Here is an 18,293-nt window from a genome sequence, read left to right on the forward strand (position 1 = left end):
TAGGTGCAGGCCTGGCCCTCGGGCACGCCCTCAGCTTCTGTATTTCAGACCCGGCAGGTGTCTGGCCACGGGCGTCAATGCATCATTATGGGGCCGGATCGTGTTGGCTCTCTCTGTTGCTGTAAGTAAATCCTGTGCCACTGGAGCGTGGGTGCTCTTGTCTATTCTCAGCAACCGCACAGCACATGTTGGCCTCTTCCCTGGAGGACACGGATCTGCTCTTTAACCGCGGCTGCACAGCCTGGCTATCAGGAGGGGTGAGAGATTTGGTGCGATGAGCCCGGTTATGAAAGAAGCCTAAAACTTGTCCCCCAGGACCCCATCCCAGAGCACTGTCGGCCTCCTGGGGTTGGTGGTAAGGCTCGCGGGAAGACTAAGGGACTGTGACGACATCTGTGGATGGAATAAAAATCACTCATATCCATTGCCTATAACAAAGAATCATAAAAAACAACACTAAAACACAAAGTGACCTAACGTGCTCAGCAAGTTGTCATAATTGCCCTGTGGGTCCACCACAGAAGGGAACATAAAAATCCACTTCAGCCCTAGCCGGTTTGGCTCAGTGGATAGCGCGTCGACCTGCGGACCGAAGGGCACGTACCTTGGTTGCAGGCTCCTCCCCGGCCCGGGGCCCTGGCCGGGCGTGTGCAAGAGGCAACCAATTGATGTGTTTCTCTCACATCCATGTTTCTATCTGTTCTTCCCTCTGTCTTCCATTCTCTCTGAATATCAATGGGAAAAAATCCTCAAGTGAGGATTAAAAAAAAAAGTTTACCTCAGATACAGAAATGGACACAATCACAAGAACCCACCCGCAACTGGGCCCGGCCGAGCGGGCACAGGCCCCACACCAACGTGGCGAATTAGCCACAACCAACTGCTAGTCCCCAGCCACGATTCCATCCTTGCTGCCCCCAGCACTCAGCACAGTGCGCAGACAGGAAGATGTGCTGACCGCCAGAGTGGTGAACGTAGGACTGCTCCCTGCGTGGGGCCAGGCCTTCCTGTGCAGAGTAAGTAGCTCCCACACACTGCTCACCTTATTCCACGGCCCGAGCACAGGTGCTCTACTCCCCAGAGAAAGCAAAATTAGTGTATTTTGGGACGACTAGCTTTCTAAACTTGACTCTAAATCATGAAAAAGTGAACACCTGACATGAACTTAATTTATAAATCAGTTTATTTACAGATTTTTATCTTTTCTTAAAGTACATTTCAGTTAACAAATCTATTTACATAGGTGTACATGGGAATTCATCCCAGTTATTTTACAGATCATACATACAAACCACACCCTAAGTCTTGTGTGCAAAGTTGCACTGGATGTGACTATTGGCTGAAAACGACCTGATGACCAGGCTATTTACACATACACAGTAAACGGGTTTGTTTTTCATGTCTGCACGATACAGTACACACGCGGAGGCCAGGCCTCCCAGAGAACGCTTTGCAGTGTGTATCCCGAGAAGGCTTTGCAAAGTCCGGAAGGAAAAGCTATTAAACAGGTTAATTAAAATGACAGTACCTCCTTTACATCAGTTTACATTGTTTTCTTCACATTTTTATAATACAAAGATATTTTATTGAATTGCTGCACAACCAGTTTAAGATGATTTGTAAACATGTAAATTCCTACAATTTGCATTAAACATCATTGTAGTTTCTATCACTTGCTCTTTGAATTAATGTTTTATTCACTAGTATTGTTAAGGTAGTAAAAGAAGATGTAAGTTTGAACTTCTTACGGAAAGTTATGAGTCTCTAATGCTGTGCGAGTACACACTTTATTCAAGTATTGCAAAAAGCTAAGGCCACTTTTTTTCAAGACAAGAAAGTGAACAAAATTGTTTTTATCAATAGGCCACAACACTCTTATGAGCAATGAAATCTCTTCTGAAAGATAATTTCTCAGAGACCTGTAGTCACAGAAGGGATTTTCTTTTCTTTTAGATAAAAGAAAAACAAATTACCTTCTTTGTTAACTACTTTTGAGCTCTTCCCACTTTTCCCTAGAGTAAAAATTCCTGTTTAGACCTGAAGAGGGAATCTATACCCTGTACTTGTTTAACCCAGAGCTAAGCACCCTGGATAGCACAAATTGTTTTGGACTCAGAAATAAATCTGAAGCCTATATGTTGGTTTACTACTAAATTCTGAGTGCTATTCTAAAAGATATTACTGCTGATGCAAAGATCTTTTTCTTAGAGGAATTATGAAGAAAGTGAAAGAGGATGGGAGTGGGGAGAGGAAAAAAGATTACAAAGAGGGAGTATTTAGGTTCATGGTTAAGAGGCAGAGCTTGATTAAAAAGATCCCAATATGGAACAAGTGGCTGGGTATCCATAGTTATCATTCCAACCCTAACAATTATAACGCTTCCAATTATATCCAAACGGTTAAAATAGTAAGAAACCTGCTAATTATAGATTCCTTTGTTTTCTGCTACCAAACTATGGATAATCATTTTTAGCCAAGAATAAGACTGGTCAGGATTCACTCTCATCTGGAGCCCAGGGCTCCTGGGCCAGTGAAGACAGCGGGAGCGTGTGGGGCTGCTGCCACCACATTCTTGGCAGCATTCTTACCAGGGGACTCTCAGCCCAGACTGCTGACTCCATAGACTTTACAGTATTTCTTTGCTTTTCTGGAATCATAATGCCACAAAAAATAAAGACAAACTTTCTTATTAAAAATTGATTTAGTTCCAAATTATAAGGATGTAGAAAAACAACCTATATTCCTATTATATTGTTTTTATATTCCTTTACAAAAAATTAACAGCAGCTGTAACGTTTCAGGTATTGTAAGGACAATGCTATCTTACGAACGGCTGAAGGATATAGACAAGATGTTGTGCCATCTTCCAAAGCTCACAAAGCGGACAGAAAAGGCCTTTGCTTTTCCTTGGCCCCATGAAGCACATCTCCACTCCACTGGTCAACAGCCCCAAGCGACCCTCACTTCTCTTAGTCAACTTGCTCACTATGGCTACGAGACCAGAGCTCCACCTCAAAGCCCAGAAGAAATGCTGGCAATACATCAATCCGAGCGTTTCCCGAGACCCAATCACGTTTAGTCAGTGCTTTCCTTATTTGTCAAGAGCTATCACACCAGTCATTGTGCAAAATGCAAACAGTCCAATGTTTTTTCGGTAAGTTTCTCATAATGACAAGATGAAATCAAGAGGAATGGAAGTGTGCATAGTGAAACATCTGAGACGCAAAGGCAAGTCAGGAGGGAAGATGCAGAAATGAACGAACGTGCACACTTAATGAATACGCCATCTTTGGGGTTTTTCTAACGTATTCTGAAGCTATAACATTCCAGGATATTTGTAAATAGGAACGCAGTGGATGTCTGACATCATGCTTCTAATTGGGACCTTCAATATTAAGGCATTTACATTCACGCCTAAGATTATCCACATTCTTCTAGGTACTTGAAGGACAGGACTGAAGAAGAGGAATCAGTCAGGAAGGCAGGGCACCGATGTCCTGAGAGCATCACACATGCTCTAATGTAGCAGCTGGAGTTTAGATGATTTTTCAGATACAGGTAACAGTTGTGAGAAGCAATGCTGCAAGAGAGGCAGAACTGAACTTTACAGTGTCTTTCAATCATGTTATCTCATTCCTATCACTGAATTAAACTGCCTTCTTTGATGTGTGTGTGGTTTTGTTAAAATTGGAGGATTCCTGTGCAAAGACCACAAACCAGAGAAGCTTCAAGACGGAAGCGGAACTATTGTAAGAATCTTTCGCTTCTGAGTAGGGACACACATTTTCAACTTAATAATTTATCTTAAATAAATTAAAAAAATGTTCCATAGCACAAAACAAGCACACAAACAACAGACTATCTTTTTGTCTTTGGTGCACACACTCATTTCCTAAATCATTCAAGTAACAGCGTCTCTGATTTCTTGGGGAGGGATGGAGCTGAAAGTCTGAAGGCCAATGAATGACTTCCACTGTTGCCATGCCTGGGTGCCTGAGATGGTCTGGAGGGCCTGCGATTCTGGGAGCAGCAGCGGAGGTTCAGAAGAGAAGAACAGTGCGGGGCAGGCAAGGGGCAAAAGAGCCGGCCCTGCATCGGTCCTTTGAGCCCAGTCTTTAGTGGGGGCATTCTTTGTTCTCATGCCCATATAGAGAAAACTAAAAATAATGCAAAGATTTACAATTCTTTAGATGGTGCTCAGAAAGCAAGACTACTATTAGTTTCTGTTAACGTGACAGTCCACTTGGTGCTGCTCAACTACAACAATGGAAGAGAATAGTCTTCAAAGAGAAAGGAACTCCAGGATGTGAAATAGGCACTTGCTATTAAACTTGCCTATTCAGAAGTGGTTAAGGACTTAATACTGTTTAGAGACTATCACAGACCAGGATTACATTTCAAAAATGGTAGGATGCATTTATCTATATACCTCTCCTGTCTGACTTCAGACTCAAGAAGTGATACCCTAGTCTAAGCTACGAGGTAAGTCTGGTGTTTTCAGCCCTCATCTGAGACCCAGTAGGGGTGCTAACAAGAGGTGTAGAATTAGATACTGTGTGTCCACATCAGGTGTGCAACCCTGCCTACTAAACACCAACACTAATCCAGTGGACAGTCTCTAAAGGCAGAGGCTGTAATACCAGATATACCGCATTGTCCCGTGGGCTCCAAACCAGTAGTCTTTGAGAACGGGTACCAGGTCCAGAAGCATTCTTGCTATGATGGCGATGGGGTGTGTGTCAGGAGGCAGAAAGGCCCAGGACTCATATTAGCACTCAGTGTTCCATTTATTTGCAAGATGTCACACAAGTAGCACTCTCCCCTGTTTTTCACTGATTTGATTCAGAACATCAATGGTATCTCTGATCAAGGTCTCAAAGATCCCATCAGCTAGTTGCATCTTCACACACAACTCATCTTCATCATAGTTCACCCATTGTGCCTCCTCTTCATGGAGCTCCTGCACCTAGAATTTAGAAAACACAAAGGTTAGGGTTACCGTAAAAGCTAGGAAATGTATTATATTTGATGGTTTTGCAGTCCCATCCATGGGGAAACAGGCCAAGGAAATAAACCAGAGAAAAGGGATAAGTTATATGATTCTATCAACAAACTTTCAAAGTTGCAAAAAATATCAAAAAACTCAACTGCCAACTAAAATAAAAGTGGTTTCAAAACTGTCAAAATGGAATTTAACAATATTCCAGTATTTTATAGTTAGTAAGGATCACAAGCATGTTGTCTATGTTAACAGAAGATAATGTGTATGAGAACTTAAGGAGGAGAGAAGAAAGCAAGCTACTAGCTATATAGCTTAACAATTATAAAACGCATATATCCAAAGACAATACTGGATATGATTCTGAAGTATCTATACTAGTATATATAAAAGGCTTATATGCAAAGTGTCCCCTCTCAGGAGTTCGACCAGGAGACCTAGAGTTCAATCGCTCTCTATGATGTGCACTGACCACCAGGGGGCGGCACGGAATGAAGGAAGGCCCCTGGCAGCTGGCAGCCAGGGAAAGAAGGCCCTGGCTAGCAGCCGGAAGGCCCTGATTGGCTCTGATCACTGGCCAGGCCTAGGGAACCTACCCGTGCACTAATTTTGTGTACTGGGTCTCTAGTTATAAATAAATGAATAAAATTTAATATGTATTAGAGTACTTTAAAAAATGTACTATTGCTTAAGCTTATTTTTAAAAATCACTGTTATACAATAATTGTTTCTTTTGCATTTTAGGATTTTGGGATTCCTATGGTAAGCCACAACTAATCAAATTAGAACTGCCCCACATTTTTTGCTTGTTTACAATAAACATTTTAAAAGCTACTTATAAAAAAAACATATCAGTATTATATGTAATGATGCCATTGAGATGGAGGCTAGGTGGGGAAAGTAATTATAAACCCCGATCCAGCCCCAAACTCAGCAGTTATTGTAGTGATAAGGGTGTCTAACTAGAAGTTTAACTGGGCAAAAAAGCCATGACAACAGGCTCCCGACTTGCCCTGATTACAGTTGCATCTTGAAAAAGACAGAGGCGAAGAGGGGAATGTAGTTCCCATTACGAGGAAATGAGAAGATTTCTGGGAGGAAGAGACCACATCATCCAGGAGCCTGGGCAAGCAAGAGGGAAGAACAGTGTTGGCCAACACCTTCCCTTGGCCAGGGTTGACAAACACACGATGAGGTGGCTGCTCCATTCTTTCTCTTTGAGGAGGGATGTTTGAAGGATATGTAAATATTCATTCCTTCATTCCCTAACTTATACTCCATGAACAGATATGCCACCCAAAAGGACTCTTTGGTCAAACACGTTTAGAACACTGCCTGTGCGAGTTTCACAATGGACATGAGCCTATTAAAGAGAATTCCACCAGGAAAGGACTTGTTTAACTCAGAGTTGCCTCTATTTGTTTTGTGTGGATATATAAGAAATATTTTCACCTACTAAGGAACTGGTGCTCCTCTCTTATGAAGAACGCCTTATGTAACAGCCCAATGCAACACTTCCCAAGCTGGTGCTGAGAGAGAACCATGTTCTGGGAAAGCTAACAGGTGTGTCCCCCACAAAAGATTTCATACCTCCCATGAATTTGTTTATTTGTCCAAGTAGCACAGCTTTCCTTTTTTATGTTATCTCAGCCGTTAGCATTAAATCTGTTCCCTGAGCAATTTCCTCCCCAATAACATTTGGAAAGCATTGTCCCTAAAGAAGTCACTTTGCCCTCACAGTAAAAAGACAGGCTCAGGATGTTGTCCCTTAGACTCTCAGTGCATCCTGATGAGCCCCCACAGTGCTCTCATCAGTAGCAGCAAAAGCTTGGCTTCTCCTTAAGAACAGAAGCTATTCCCTCTCAGCTGGTGAGAAGTAACATGTTCTCTGTTTTGCTGTGGCCACCAGAAAGCACAAAGCCAACTTGGAACTTCACCTATGGCAACCAAGGGATTTTATAACCTGCAAATCTGCCTCCATTTTTCTCTTCTGGTTTTCAGAGTCTATTCTATTCTATTACAATTTCCCCTGCTCCTGAAGATGTATGTGTGTGAATCAATGTGCGCGATATATAAATCAATTAAATCACACTAACAAGTCAGTGTAACAATAACTTCATTTTCCTTTTTTTCGACAGGGTATTAGCTGGTAGTAAAGAGAAATGTGGACAGAAGTCAGCAACACCTGTCAGGTCTTCCACCATATCCTTTGTACAAGATGAGGAAATAGAGATGTCAGGTAGGTGGATTTGTACTTTTTTGACTAAAGAACAAGACAACTATCAACCTGGAAGGAAGGTTCTGCCTGCAGGACATGGGCGCTTCTCCCTGTGTTCCCAAGCTCTCCTGTGCCTGCTCCGCTGTAAAATCATCCCATGGAACTGTATTCTGTGAGCCCCTCGAGATTTTTCTTTTTATTTATGATTCCTCAGTGACCAGGACGGTATTACAAGTAGGTGTCACATATCTGGCATATGGATTTTTCAGTGAGTGCTAAAAGGCTGTCTGTCTTTGGCTCTGTCCAATGCACCATTTTTATCTATGACCTAGGTCCGTGGTCGGCAAACTGCGGCTTGCGAGCCACATGCGGCTCTTTGGCCCCTTGAGTGTGGCTCATCCTAAGCCTTAGGAGTACCCTAATCAAGTTAATAACAATGTACCTACCTATATAGTTTAAGTTTAAAAAATTTGGCTCTCAAAAGAAATTTCAACCGTTGTACTGTTGATTTTTGGCTCTGTTGACTAATGACTTTGCCGACCACTGACCTACGTGAAAACAAGCATATCAATTTTAGAGGTACATGAAGTTGGGAAATACAACAACCATGTTAGAAGAAAGAGCCCAAAAATGTATTGGTACCTTGGAAAGATGGGCCAAAGTTATCAAGATGAAGTAATAAAATAAGATCCTGTACTTGAGCCCAAAAAATAACTACAAAAGCACAAGTTGAGATTTTGGTCTTAGGGTTTTTCTAAGCTTTTGTGGGTCCCTTGAGAATAATACAGATGAAAATAAACAAATGTTATTAGAAACTCTATGAATCAAAGTACAGTCACGTGCCACTGAAGGATGGGAATATGTTCTTAAGGAATGTGTCACTAGGTAATTTCATCATTGTGCAAACATCACAGAGCGCACTTACACAAACCGGGATGGTATGGCCCCCTACACGCCCAGGCTACGGGGTATAGCCTATTGCTCCCAGGCTCCAAGCCTGCATAGTCTGTTACTGTACAAAACAACCTAAGATTAAATCAAGCACAGGAGAAAATGATGCAATCAAGAAACTCAGTAAACTGGAGATGTATGAGCCATCCTGTCTTACAGCAAACCTTTTTTTTTTAATGAGTAGCAAGAGTGCACTCTAAAATAACAAGAAGTATAGCATAGTAAATACATAAGCTAGTAACAGAATTATGTACTGTACATACTTATATGTGCTACACTTTTATACAGCTGGCAGTGCAGGTTTGTTTACACTAGCACCACCACAACACATAATATTCTGCGACAGCTAAAATGTCATCAGCAATATGAACATTTCAGCTCCATTATAATCTTATTGGGATCATGGCTGTATATTGATTGGTCCATTGTTGAGTGAAACATCGTTAGGTGATGCTTGACTGTATAGTATATAGGAAAAAGGAGGAGGGTGTATGACTGTGCTAATGTAAGCAATTCACAAAATATTACATGGTCAGTTATGAGCACTGTATTTACAGAAGGGCACTGACAGAGCTAAAGCTGATATTATAGAAGGGACTGAGAAACTCTATCAGACAACAGGAGAGAATACCAATGTTTAGCAGGGAGAAAAAGACTCAGGTGAAACATGGCAGATGTTTCAAAGGCGTGTAGGACGAATTAGAATTGTTATATAAAACCTCAAAGCAAATTAGAATTAAATATGTAAAGATCAATTTAGACTTAACATGAGAATTTACCAACATTATAAGTAGAAACTCAGAAGCTATCCAATACCTTATCAGATCATAAGGGGATTCAATCATTAGCTAGGTGGTTTTGCTGCAGGATTTGAATGTTAAGTGCAATTCTACCTACAGTAGGAATATTTTTCAAAGTTACTGTATACAAAGGACATACAAAAGTTGGTCTAATTATAGCAGTACTCCCTTATTCATGGTTTTGCTTTCTGTGGTTTTAATGACCCACAGTTAATCTTGATCTGAAATATTAAATGGAAACTTGTAGAAATAAACAATTCAGAAGAGCAACTGTTTATTATAAAGAGTTTAATATAATTTGCCATGTCACAGGGGCTTTAAAAGGGCAATGGTCCTTTTGAGGCCACCCCTCCCTGTATGGACTCCATCATCCCTACCCGTTCACTCCAACAGTTACCTCCTCCTCTGCATCATTATATTTTCTCCTTTGAATTCCTCCTACCAGCCTCTTTCTCTCCAGCAGAAAAAACCCTCTTGTCACCAATTCCCTCTTTACTATTTTCTTTACAAAAAATACTCCATTGAGTTAATTACTGTGAGGATCAAATAAAGCATGAGAAGGATGATGAACTGTAAAACACTAAACAAATGTTTATCTGAGTATATGAAGCACTAGAGAAGTACATACTTGGGGAATACTAATCAACTTAAGTATTACTCATTTTTAATTATATGAATGTAAATATAGACAAAATAGGAAGTTCAGAATGAAAATATTTAGAGATAAACCTGAACCCTGAGTTTCCTAAAGTTCGACTCAGGAAAAAAGGACAAAAGACCTTTTTTTCCCCTTTCCTTTTTGTTTGTTTGATAAATGTTTTTCTAATGCTAGAGAAATGTATCACAAAATAGAATAAATCCTACCCAGCTAAAATTCTGAATAACAATGATGAAATAATGATTGCTAATATCTATTTTTTTTTTTTTTTTTTTTTTCCCCGATGCGTGGAGTGGACGGAGCAAGCTCCTATTCCATCTCCCTGCTCCAAAAATACATTTAATATAATGTCCTCGGATAGAGGACGTATCAGATATTAAACTGATAAGAACAGATACTACACTTGATCTTAGCCAAAAGGCCGAGAAGCGATTGCTAATATCTATTGAGTTATGTGCAGTGAACTGTTCAACATAGACATACAAATGCTCATTTAATCCTCTTAGTAATTTTATCACCTCCATTTTGCAGATAGGGAAATGAGGCACAAAGGGGTTAGTTAGATGACCTGTCAGAGATTACACTCCAAGTAAGTGGCAGAGCAGGGACTTCAACTTAAGAGTCTACACCGGTTTCTTCTCAATTCAGTTTCTTAAATTTTGCTTTCTTAACTTTTTATTTCTCAAGTCCTCCACACCTACAAAATAGTGTTAAATTAAATATTCCTCTACTGAGTTCAAAAGAAAGCAATTACCAAAACTGAGGAGCAGAAATACAGCAGGTGAAAGCTTTATGACATTACTGTTATAGTCTTAAGGTCAACTCTATTCCCTTTCCTTTCAGGACCTAACTACATCTGGTTTCAGAAGAGATGATCAAAATAAAAACAGCTGTTATATATACTGACCAGGATATGATCCACTCGGTCTCTTTTCTTTCTTCCAAATTTCATCATTTTCTGCCAATCTGTTTTGTGGTTTGGCTCCTTTTTAAGACTAAACAACTTGAGTACTTCGGTTGCTATGAAGTTCTGTAAAAATAAGAGGAATGAATAAAACACAAAGTTTCTGAGATTCCATGCTTATAATAATGCAGCAAACAGATTTATGCTAAAAATGTAACATGTATAATAAAGAGTATACAAATTCCTTCCACTTACAGTTCCACTTAGCAATTTGAAGAGAAAAGCATTCCAAAAGCTCAGACTTTATTCACTTAAAGAATTTTTGTTTTTACACAACATAAAAAAGTAAAACCCACTGATGAATCTGCAAAGAAAAATCACTTTAGAGGTTCCCAACCCAAGAACCACCATTAGCTGACTTCAAGCTGGCAAAAGTAGTTAAGAAAGCATTAAATAAACCTCTGACCCTAAAAAATCCAACATAAATTTGGGAGCAATGTCATGTGAGCAAAGTACAAGGCTTTGGCTGGGATAGTTTATTTTGAAGTATCAAGATTCAGTTAAACTTTAAAAATGTTAATCAACACTTCAGTATAAGAAGCCTAATAATTTTACTGCTAGCAACATTAGGACTATCATCTTTTTAAAACTTTATGAAATGTTATTTCAATATTAAAATTAGTGGGAAGCATCATTGTGAAATATATTAATATACACACTCTGATACTGCTTATATATATCATGTATCTTGTGTTATTTTCAACTTATTTGTTGTTATTAAAATAATTTTTATTTTTATTAGTTTTTAAGTATATTTAAGTCTATATATTATTACTTATTAAAAAACAATGTTCTTTTTAAAAAATATATATTTTATTGATTTTTTACAGAGAGAAAGGGAGAAGGATAGAGAGTTAGAAACATCGATCAGCTGCCTCCTGCACACCTCCTACTGGAGATGTGCTGGCAACCAAAGTACATGCCCTTGACCGGAATCGAACCTGGGACCCTTCAGTCCGCAGGCAGATGCTCTATCCACTGAGCCAAACCAGTCAGAGCTGCCCAGATGGTTTTTATGCACATTTAAATCTGAGAGGCACTGCACTGAAAATATCACCTTTGCTAAATTAAAGAAACATGTAAATAGGCAAAGAGTTTCCACCAATGTAACTTTAAAGTTGGTTTTATGGGAGTCCTTGTAGCTTCAGTCACTTCATCTTTTCAGGGGCTTCTTCGATAATGAAGTATTTTTTATATATCATATTACTATCCCACATATTTCAAAACCACATTACCAATTTGAAACCTCCAAAATGGAAATCAAATATGGAAAGGTAACACCTATGTGTCTAGGGGGGACAGGTTTGATATATATGTTTTTAGATGTACTTCTAGAATATTACACTTATCTCTAAATTACCAAAAAATCATCAAAAATGCCTAAGAGATGCAATAATTTATCTCTCTGAGAATTTCCTAATTTTTTCTTAGACATTATAAATTGTATATATATAGGAAATGACTTTTAAAAGTTATGTTTTGTTGCCCTGGCCAGTTCCTCAGTGGTTAGAGCGTCAGCCCTCGGACTGAAGGGTCCCAGGTTTGATTCTGGTCAAGGGCATGTACCTCGATTGCAGGCTCGACCCCCGGCCCTGGTTGGGTGGATGCAGGAAGCAACCAATCGATGTGTCTCTCTCACATTGAGGTTTCTCTCTCTCTGTCTTTATTGCTCCCTTTCCACTCTCCCTAAAAATCAATGGAAAAATATCCTCCAGTGAGGATAAAAATTAAAAAAGTTATGTTTTGTTTTGGAAATCTTGAGGATTCAGGATTCCCTCTTGTCCCCTTCCTTTCCACTGTTCATGTTCTCAATGAATCAAGTATTTACTGAATACCCAGTATGGAACAGGCTCTGAGGACAGAAAGGTGACTAAGACAGGGAGTACCTGTATTTACAGCATGTATAGATCTGTATAAGTGACCAGCATTCAAAAAGGAGATACTCTATAGTTTGCAGTTTACCTTGATTTCATCAAGGTTATTTGGATTTTTCACTCGTCGGAAATAATTAGAGTTGATTCTGCATGGCTTCATCCAGACAGGTTGATTCAAGTTGGGATCCTCAGCAAATATTTCCTCAAAAATCTCTTTTGTTAAATCAAAAACCGCCTTGATAGAGAAAAAAATAAAATAAAATGGCTAAGAACCCAAATTTCAGACAAGAGGGAAGTTTAAAGTTAGAATTATCCTTCCAAGTTACATACCTGTTTGTAGACCCTTTTACTAGTGCTTTCTATATCGAGACCCTTACTGGCACAGCCAAGCAGCTTTGCAGGAATACTGATGCTATGAAGATCATGACCTAACTCTTTCCATTTCCAAAGTTCTTCTGCGGCACTGTGCACAAGGACTTCTACTTCCTCTGCAGTATGTGGGACTGCCAAGAGTGTATCACATGGCTTTTGGGGAGGTCTTTTAGGTTCTGCCATTAGAGGTACAATTGCTTCTTCTGCTTTGTTTTTTTGGATCTTGTGAGAAGAGCTCAAACCAAAATCTTCATCAAACCAGTCTTGATCATCTCCTAACGCGCTCAGGAACTCACGGCTGATCTCAAGTTCAGCAAGTCTCTTAGCAAGCTCTTCCTGTCCACTAGCACCAAATACTGGACTCTCCTGCAGAAATGGCACATTCAAATAGAACACCTTTTAGTGACCTCAGATCACGTAAGGTGTTTTTTTTTGAAGGCAAAGCAAATATATTATTTGTATATTTACTATATCTCTAATAAATAAGCAAAACAAAAACTATATGGTGGTTACTAATTTAAGAAAAAAACTATCCTCTGTTTCATAATTCTGTTTACATAAGCTGAATTTTTATAAAATATTGATTAGTTTTTGTTTCCTTTTGGTATCATTATTATTCTGTTTCTGTAGAACTGTCTGGTTTCTGAGATTTGGAAATGGGATAGGAGATTTCTCACCTTAGTGATTATTTGGCTCAAATTACTCAAAATATTACTTTTGTTCAACTGTCCGTGGACAACCCAACAAGTTGATGGTCTGAGTAGATGCCATAGTGGATATAATTCAATTTTACCAGAATCAGTATCATAACTGGTAATCTTTGCAGAACAACTATGACTGAGGAGATATGGGGACAAATAAATTCATAGGCAAAGAAGAACTGGGTTGAGAACCACTGTAAAGCTCCATGGGAAATCTGTTCAATGAATCTGAAAGGGAATCTATCTAATCTGTGGGCAGTATTCAAGAGTTGTCAATCCAACATAAACCTGTCAGTGTTTGTGACAACCCTATAGTGACCACTCATGACATAACAGAGGACAATTATACTTGACAGAAAAACAGTTAAAGGCCTTTAAAAACTAGTACACTGATCTTCATCTAATAAATAACCTGCCACACACAAAATCTGAATTAAAATGCATGACAAAAGTGAGGTTAACTGACATTTCTTCTAGGCAAAACACTTACAGGTCTGGGACACATATCTGGAGAAGAAATCTCTTCTTTTTCATCATCCAATTCAGACCTTAAGAAGTCACCTGGAACACTTGGTGATTGTTCCTCAAGATTTGGAGATAGGCCTTGGGGTGGTACTTTCTTTTGATCATCAAGAAACTCCTGATTGCTAAGCTGAATTTTCTCATTCCTGGCTTTTTTAATTTGTTGTAGTTGACTGACTGTGTCTGTCACAAAGACTTTTAGTAAATTGTCTGTTAGTAAGCTGACTGTTTCTAGTTGTTGCTTTGATTTTTTTTCCTCACTTACTGATGACCTCAGCTGGGCTTCCAACTGGTTCTTTTCTCTGGTTAAAAGATCCAGAAGTGGGGTAGAAAGTTTTTCTGAAACCTCGGGATACAGGTTCTCGTCCTTTTCTGTAATCTGCTGTTGCTTCTTTAATTCTTCAGAAAAGGTATTGTCTAAAGTATCGTCTTCTACAGCAATGGAAACATCTTCTGTGGCACCAGAAACAAGGTCTTTGTTTTCCTTTGAAGAAACCAGTGAATCCACTGGAGATTGCTGGTGAATATGGGCTTCAAGCACCTCAGAAATGTCCTGTAAATGGTCTGTTTCTATTTTAAGGCTTCTATCAACCGAGGCTTCAATATCGTGCACACCAGGTAAAGATTTTTCATACAAATATTCAACTGCATCCTTTTCTCTATCAAATGTGGGACCCTCTGCATCTTTTTGTTCTTGATTATTGTATTGATATTTTTCATCTGAGTAACAGTCCTCTTCTTCATTTATGTCTACATAGTCTTCAAAGTTTTCTGGAATTTGAGATATTTTTTGTGGAGGAGCAAAAATACCATGCTTCTCTTTGCACACAAAGTACACAATGCCATCATATGTTCCATTGTTATTTCCTTCAGGTTTATCCAACTCCACTCCAGCCCAAAATCCTTTAGCAAAACTAGTCACACCTTTGAATCGAAGAGTTCCCGGCTGAACATTGCCAATCAATACCCTATCACCAATGTGGAAATCAAGTAACTCATCTGCAACAGGAACTGAGGTCAAAGAAGAGCATTCAGTAACCCCCTGTTCATGCTCCACATCACTGCGCTCCTTACTTCTCATGAGCTCAGTAGGAGACTTGAGTTCTAACAGCCTTTCAGAGTGGATATTGCTATGAATAGAAAGGCTTTTCTCACTGAGGCACTCACTGATTTCACCATCAGTACCAAAGCTGTTGGCTTCACTTTTAGAGCTTCTTGTTGGCTGTAACCTATCTCTGCAAGACTGAGTGTCTCTCCTGAGTGACAACAATGACGTTACCTCAAAGTTACCTTTACACAATTCAGCTGAAATGTCTTTCTTGACAGAAGACACTTCAAAATCTTCAGAGTATGATATCTCTTTAGGAGCAAGAAGATGTTCTGACAAAGACAAGTCTCTTTCCTTTATGCTCTTTTGTTGAAGAATGCCTCTCTCTGATTGGATGTTTTGACTATGATCCATATCTTGATCTGATTGTCTCTCTCTCAATTCTTTTTTATCGAGGTCCTCAATGGCTAAGCTAACTAAGTCTTTCTGAACATTTACAGCTTCTAAAGAAAGATCTTTCCTTGAAAGAATTTCAGATGAATCTCCTTGTTCCAGGTCTAGTTTGAGTAAGACATCAGACTTCCTAGATTGTTTAAAATAGGCTTCTTCAACTGTACTCTCCTCTAACTCTGTGCATTTTACTTCTTGTATTTCTGAGTTTTGACTAGCTTCTTCTTCAACCTTGGCACCTGACACACCCAGAATTCTATTAGGGGCATTTAATTCTTTGGGAGGAGGTAATGAAGGTATATTTTCTATAGAATCTCCAGATTCTGCTCTGATTTTCCTTGATGATCTAAGAATTGGTGATGAAGTCTGAAAATGCTCTTCTATTCGACTGTCCAATTCAATCACTCTCCTGGCATAAGCAGATAAAGACCGTTCTGATACTGATCTCTCAGAACCTGCCAATGCAGCATCTAAAAGGAAAGAAAATCACATAAAAATTATTTAATCACAATTTCTCAATTTCTGGAACCAATGTTTAAATAAAAGCCAAATCTTAGTTAATAAACACTTTGGTCAATAAATCTGACCTGTTTTGGTTACAATATAAGATAAGTTTTTCCTTTAAGAGAATATGCTGTACCAACAATAGATATTTAAAATGACTGAAAATTTAAAGTTGGAATAATTTCTTACTATCCTAACTTATAAAGTGAAAAAAATAATGGATCTAAGTTTATGGAGGCATTGATCTGCATGATCATTCTCAAATAATGCAAAAACAGAATTTTGTGACAAATACTATATGTTATATACTATATTTATCTCTCACTCATATATATATACACTTCTAAAAGAATGAATTTTCCTAAGGATTTTAACTAAGCTTTTGAATATAAAAAGTGGAAAGAAAAAAGATAAACTATTTCTGCAAATATAACACTTTAAGAGCTACAATAGCAAAATAAGAAGAAAATAAGTAAGATCAGATGTGCTAACAAACCAAGAATTAAAATTTGAATTCAAATTGCTATTTCACCATTGTTACAAGGTAAGGTTTTTATGCCTGTTTTATTTCCTCATTGACTAATACTTTATTTTTAATAACTCTTATCTTTCTTTGTATTAAATAGAAAAAATATATTATATATAACCATTTACTCTGAGAAACAGTATAAATTGAAAATATACATAAACAGAAACAGAATCTGACTAAGGAAGAATTTAGAGATGCTGATGATACACTCAGCCATTTTATTTTATTTATTTATTTATTTTTTATTTTTTAAAATATATTTTATTGATTTTTTTACAGAAAGGAAGGGAGAGGGATAGAGTGTTAGAGACATCGATGAGAGAGAAACATTCTATCAGCTGCCTCCTACACACCCCCCACTGAGGATGTGCCCGCAACCAAGGTACATGTCCATGACCGGAATCGAACCTGGGACCCTTGAGTCCACAGGCTGACGCTCTATCCATTGAGCCAAACTGGTCAGGACAACTCAACCATTTTAGATTAAGGTCTCTATGCCTCAGGTTTTAATCATAAATTTGGAACAATAAAGACAGATTCATATAACTGATGCATAATCAAGAAACCACTTAAAAGTATAAAAGTAACTTAAAATATTAAATAATCTATTATCTTTAAGAAATTTAATCAAAAAAGCTGTAAGGGAGAATTGTGTAGGCATTAGAATAAATCCTCAGTCTATGTAGCAACAGTGTCTTTTTTTTTTTCTAGTTACATACCAACATGCTCAGCAATACACTCCAGGGATCCTCTGGAACGTTCTGAATCCGTTAGTGATTTCCAATTCTTTGCTGTTTCAGATCTGAAGTAGAAATTAATGAACAGTAATAAATGTAAAGCTGATACTATAATAACTAATAACAGAGCAGTCAATTCTTAGAAGACCACTTCTTTCTTCTTATCCACAGGGGTATTTCCAACCTTTGCCACTTTCATCAAGCCTATGTCTGACCCTCATCACTCTCAGTAGATGATCTTGCCTCTTTTAATGAGAAAAACAGGCCATCAGCATGAACTTTTTTGTCTTCAACCTAGAAATTTATCTATAATCACAGCCATTCCAACCGCCTTTCCTCTCATATGCAGGAAAGAAAAAGGTGTGTCTCTCATACTTGTTCAAAGCTAATTGTTCAAACCTCATTCTGCCGCAAATCACACACATTTCCACAGCCTCATTGATGATACTCCTCAATTATCCATTCTTTTCCCTAGTCTTTAGTCCTTCATTCTGGAAATTTCCTCCCTCAATTATAAGTATGCCTCAAGACTCAAAAAAATCCCCCCCTTAATTCTTCTTTCCTCCACCTCATGCTACTGTCTCTCTTTTGGCTTCTAATCCTGCCTGTTATAATGTTCTTAAACGTTGCTATTTTATTGTATTTAGTACTTGGTATTCTCTCTAAATGCATACCTTCTTTGGGTTATGTTGCTATATTTTATGGCTTCAGCCAGTCTACATGCTGCTCATCCCCATGTATCTAACCCTGACATCTCTCCTGGATAATTCCACTTATGAACTACAGGCAAATCAAAACTAACATTTTAAAACCAAATCATGAACTTTTCACAAAAAGATACCTGAGGATTATAGCTTTTAGGTTAATGAAACCTTGACCCAACCAACAACTTAAGAGAAACCTGGGAATTATCCTAGATTTCCCCTGCTTCCCTATCAGTCAAGTCCTCTTCTTAAATATTCCTGA

At 38.5% G+C, this 18,293-nt stretch overlaps 1 protein-coding gene across 5 annotated transcripts in view; it reads right to left on the reverse strand.

Annotated features, from left to right (window-relative positions):
* Positions 1-1,165: 1,165 nt before the first annotated feature.
* Positions 1,166-18,293, reverse strand: part of CEP350 (centrosomal protein 350kDa) — a 128,204-nt gene continuing 111,076 nt past the window's right edge. For all 5 annotated transcript variants that reach the window (XM_015570073.1, XM_006754495.2, XM_006754496.2 and 2 more), the window contains 6 exons: positions 17,310-17,392; positions 14,028-16,027; positions 12,795-13,202; positions 12,553-12,699; positions 10,534-10,656; positions 1,166-4,966 (listed from right to left, as the gene is read on the reverse strand). In XM_015570073.1, the coding sequence (XP_015425559.1) occupies positions 4,802-4,966; positions 10,534-10,656; positions 12,553-12,699; positions 12,795-13,202; positions 14,028-16,027; positions 17,310-17,392 (2,926 nt within the window). In that variant the 3' untranslated portion in view covers positions 1,166-4,801. The remainder of the gene's footprint in view (positions 4,967-10,533; positions 10,657-12,552; positions 12,700-12,794; positions 13,203-14,027; positions 16,028-17,309; positions 17,393-18,293) is intronic.

Source organism: Myotis davidii, unplaced genomic scaffold (assembly GCF_000327345.1).
Source record: "Myotis davidii unplaced genomic scaffold, ASM32734v1 scaffold591, whole genome shotgun sequence".
In the NCBI taxonomy this organism is placed as follows: domain Eukaryota; kingdom Metazoa; phylum Chordata; class Mammalia; order Chiroptera; family Vespertilionidae; genus Myotis; species Myotis davidii.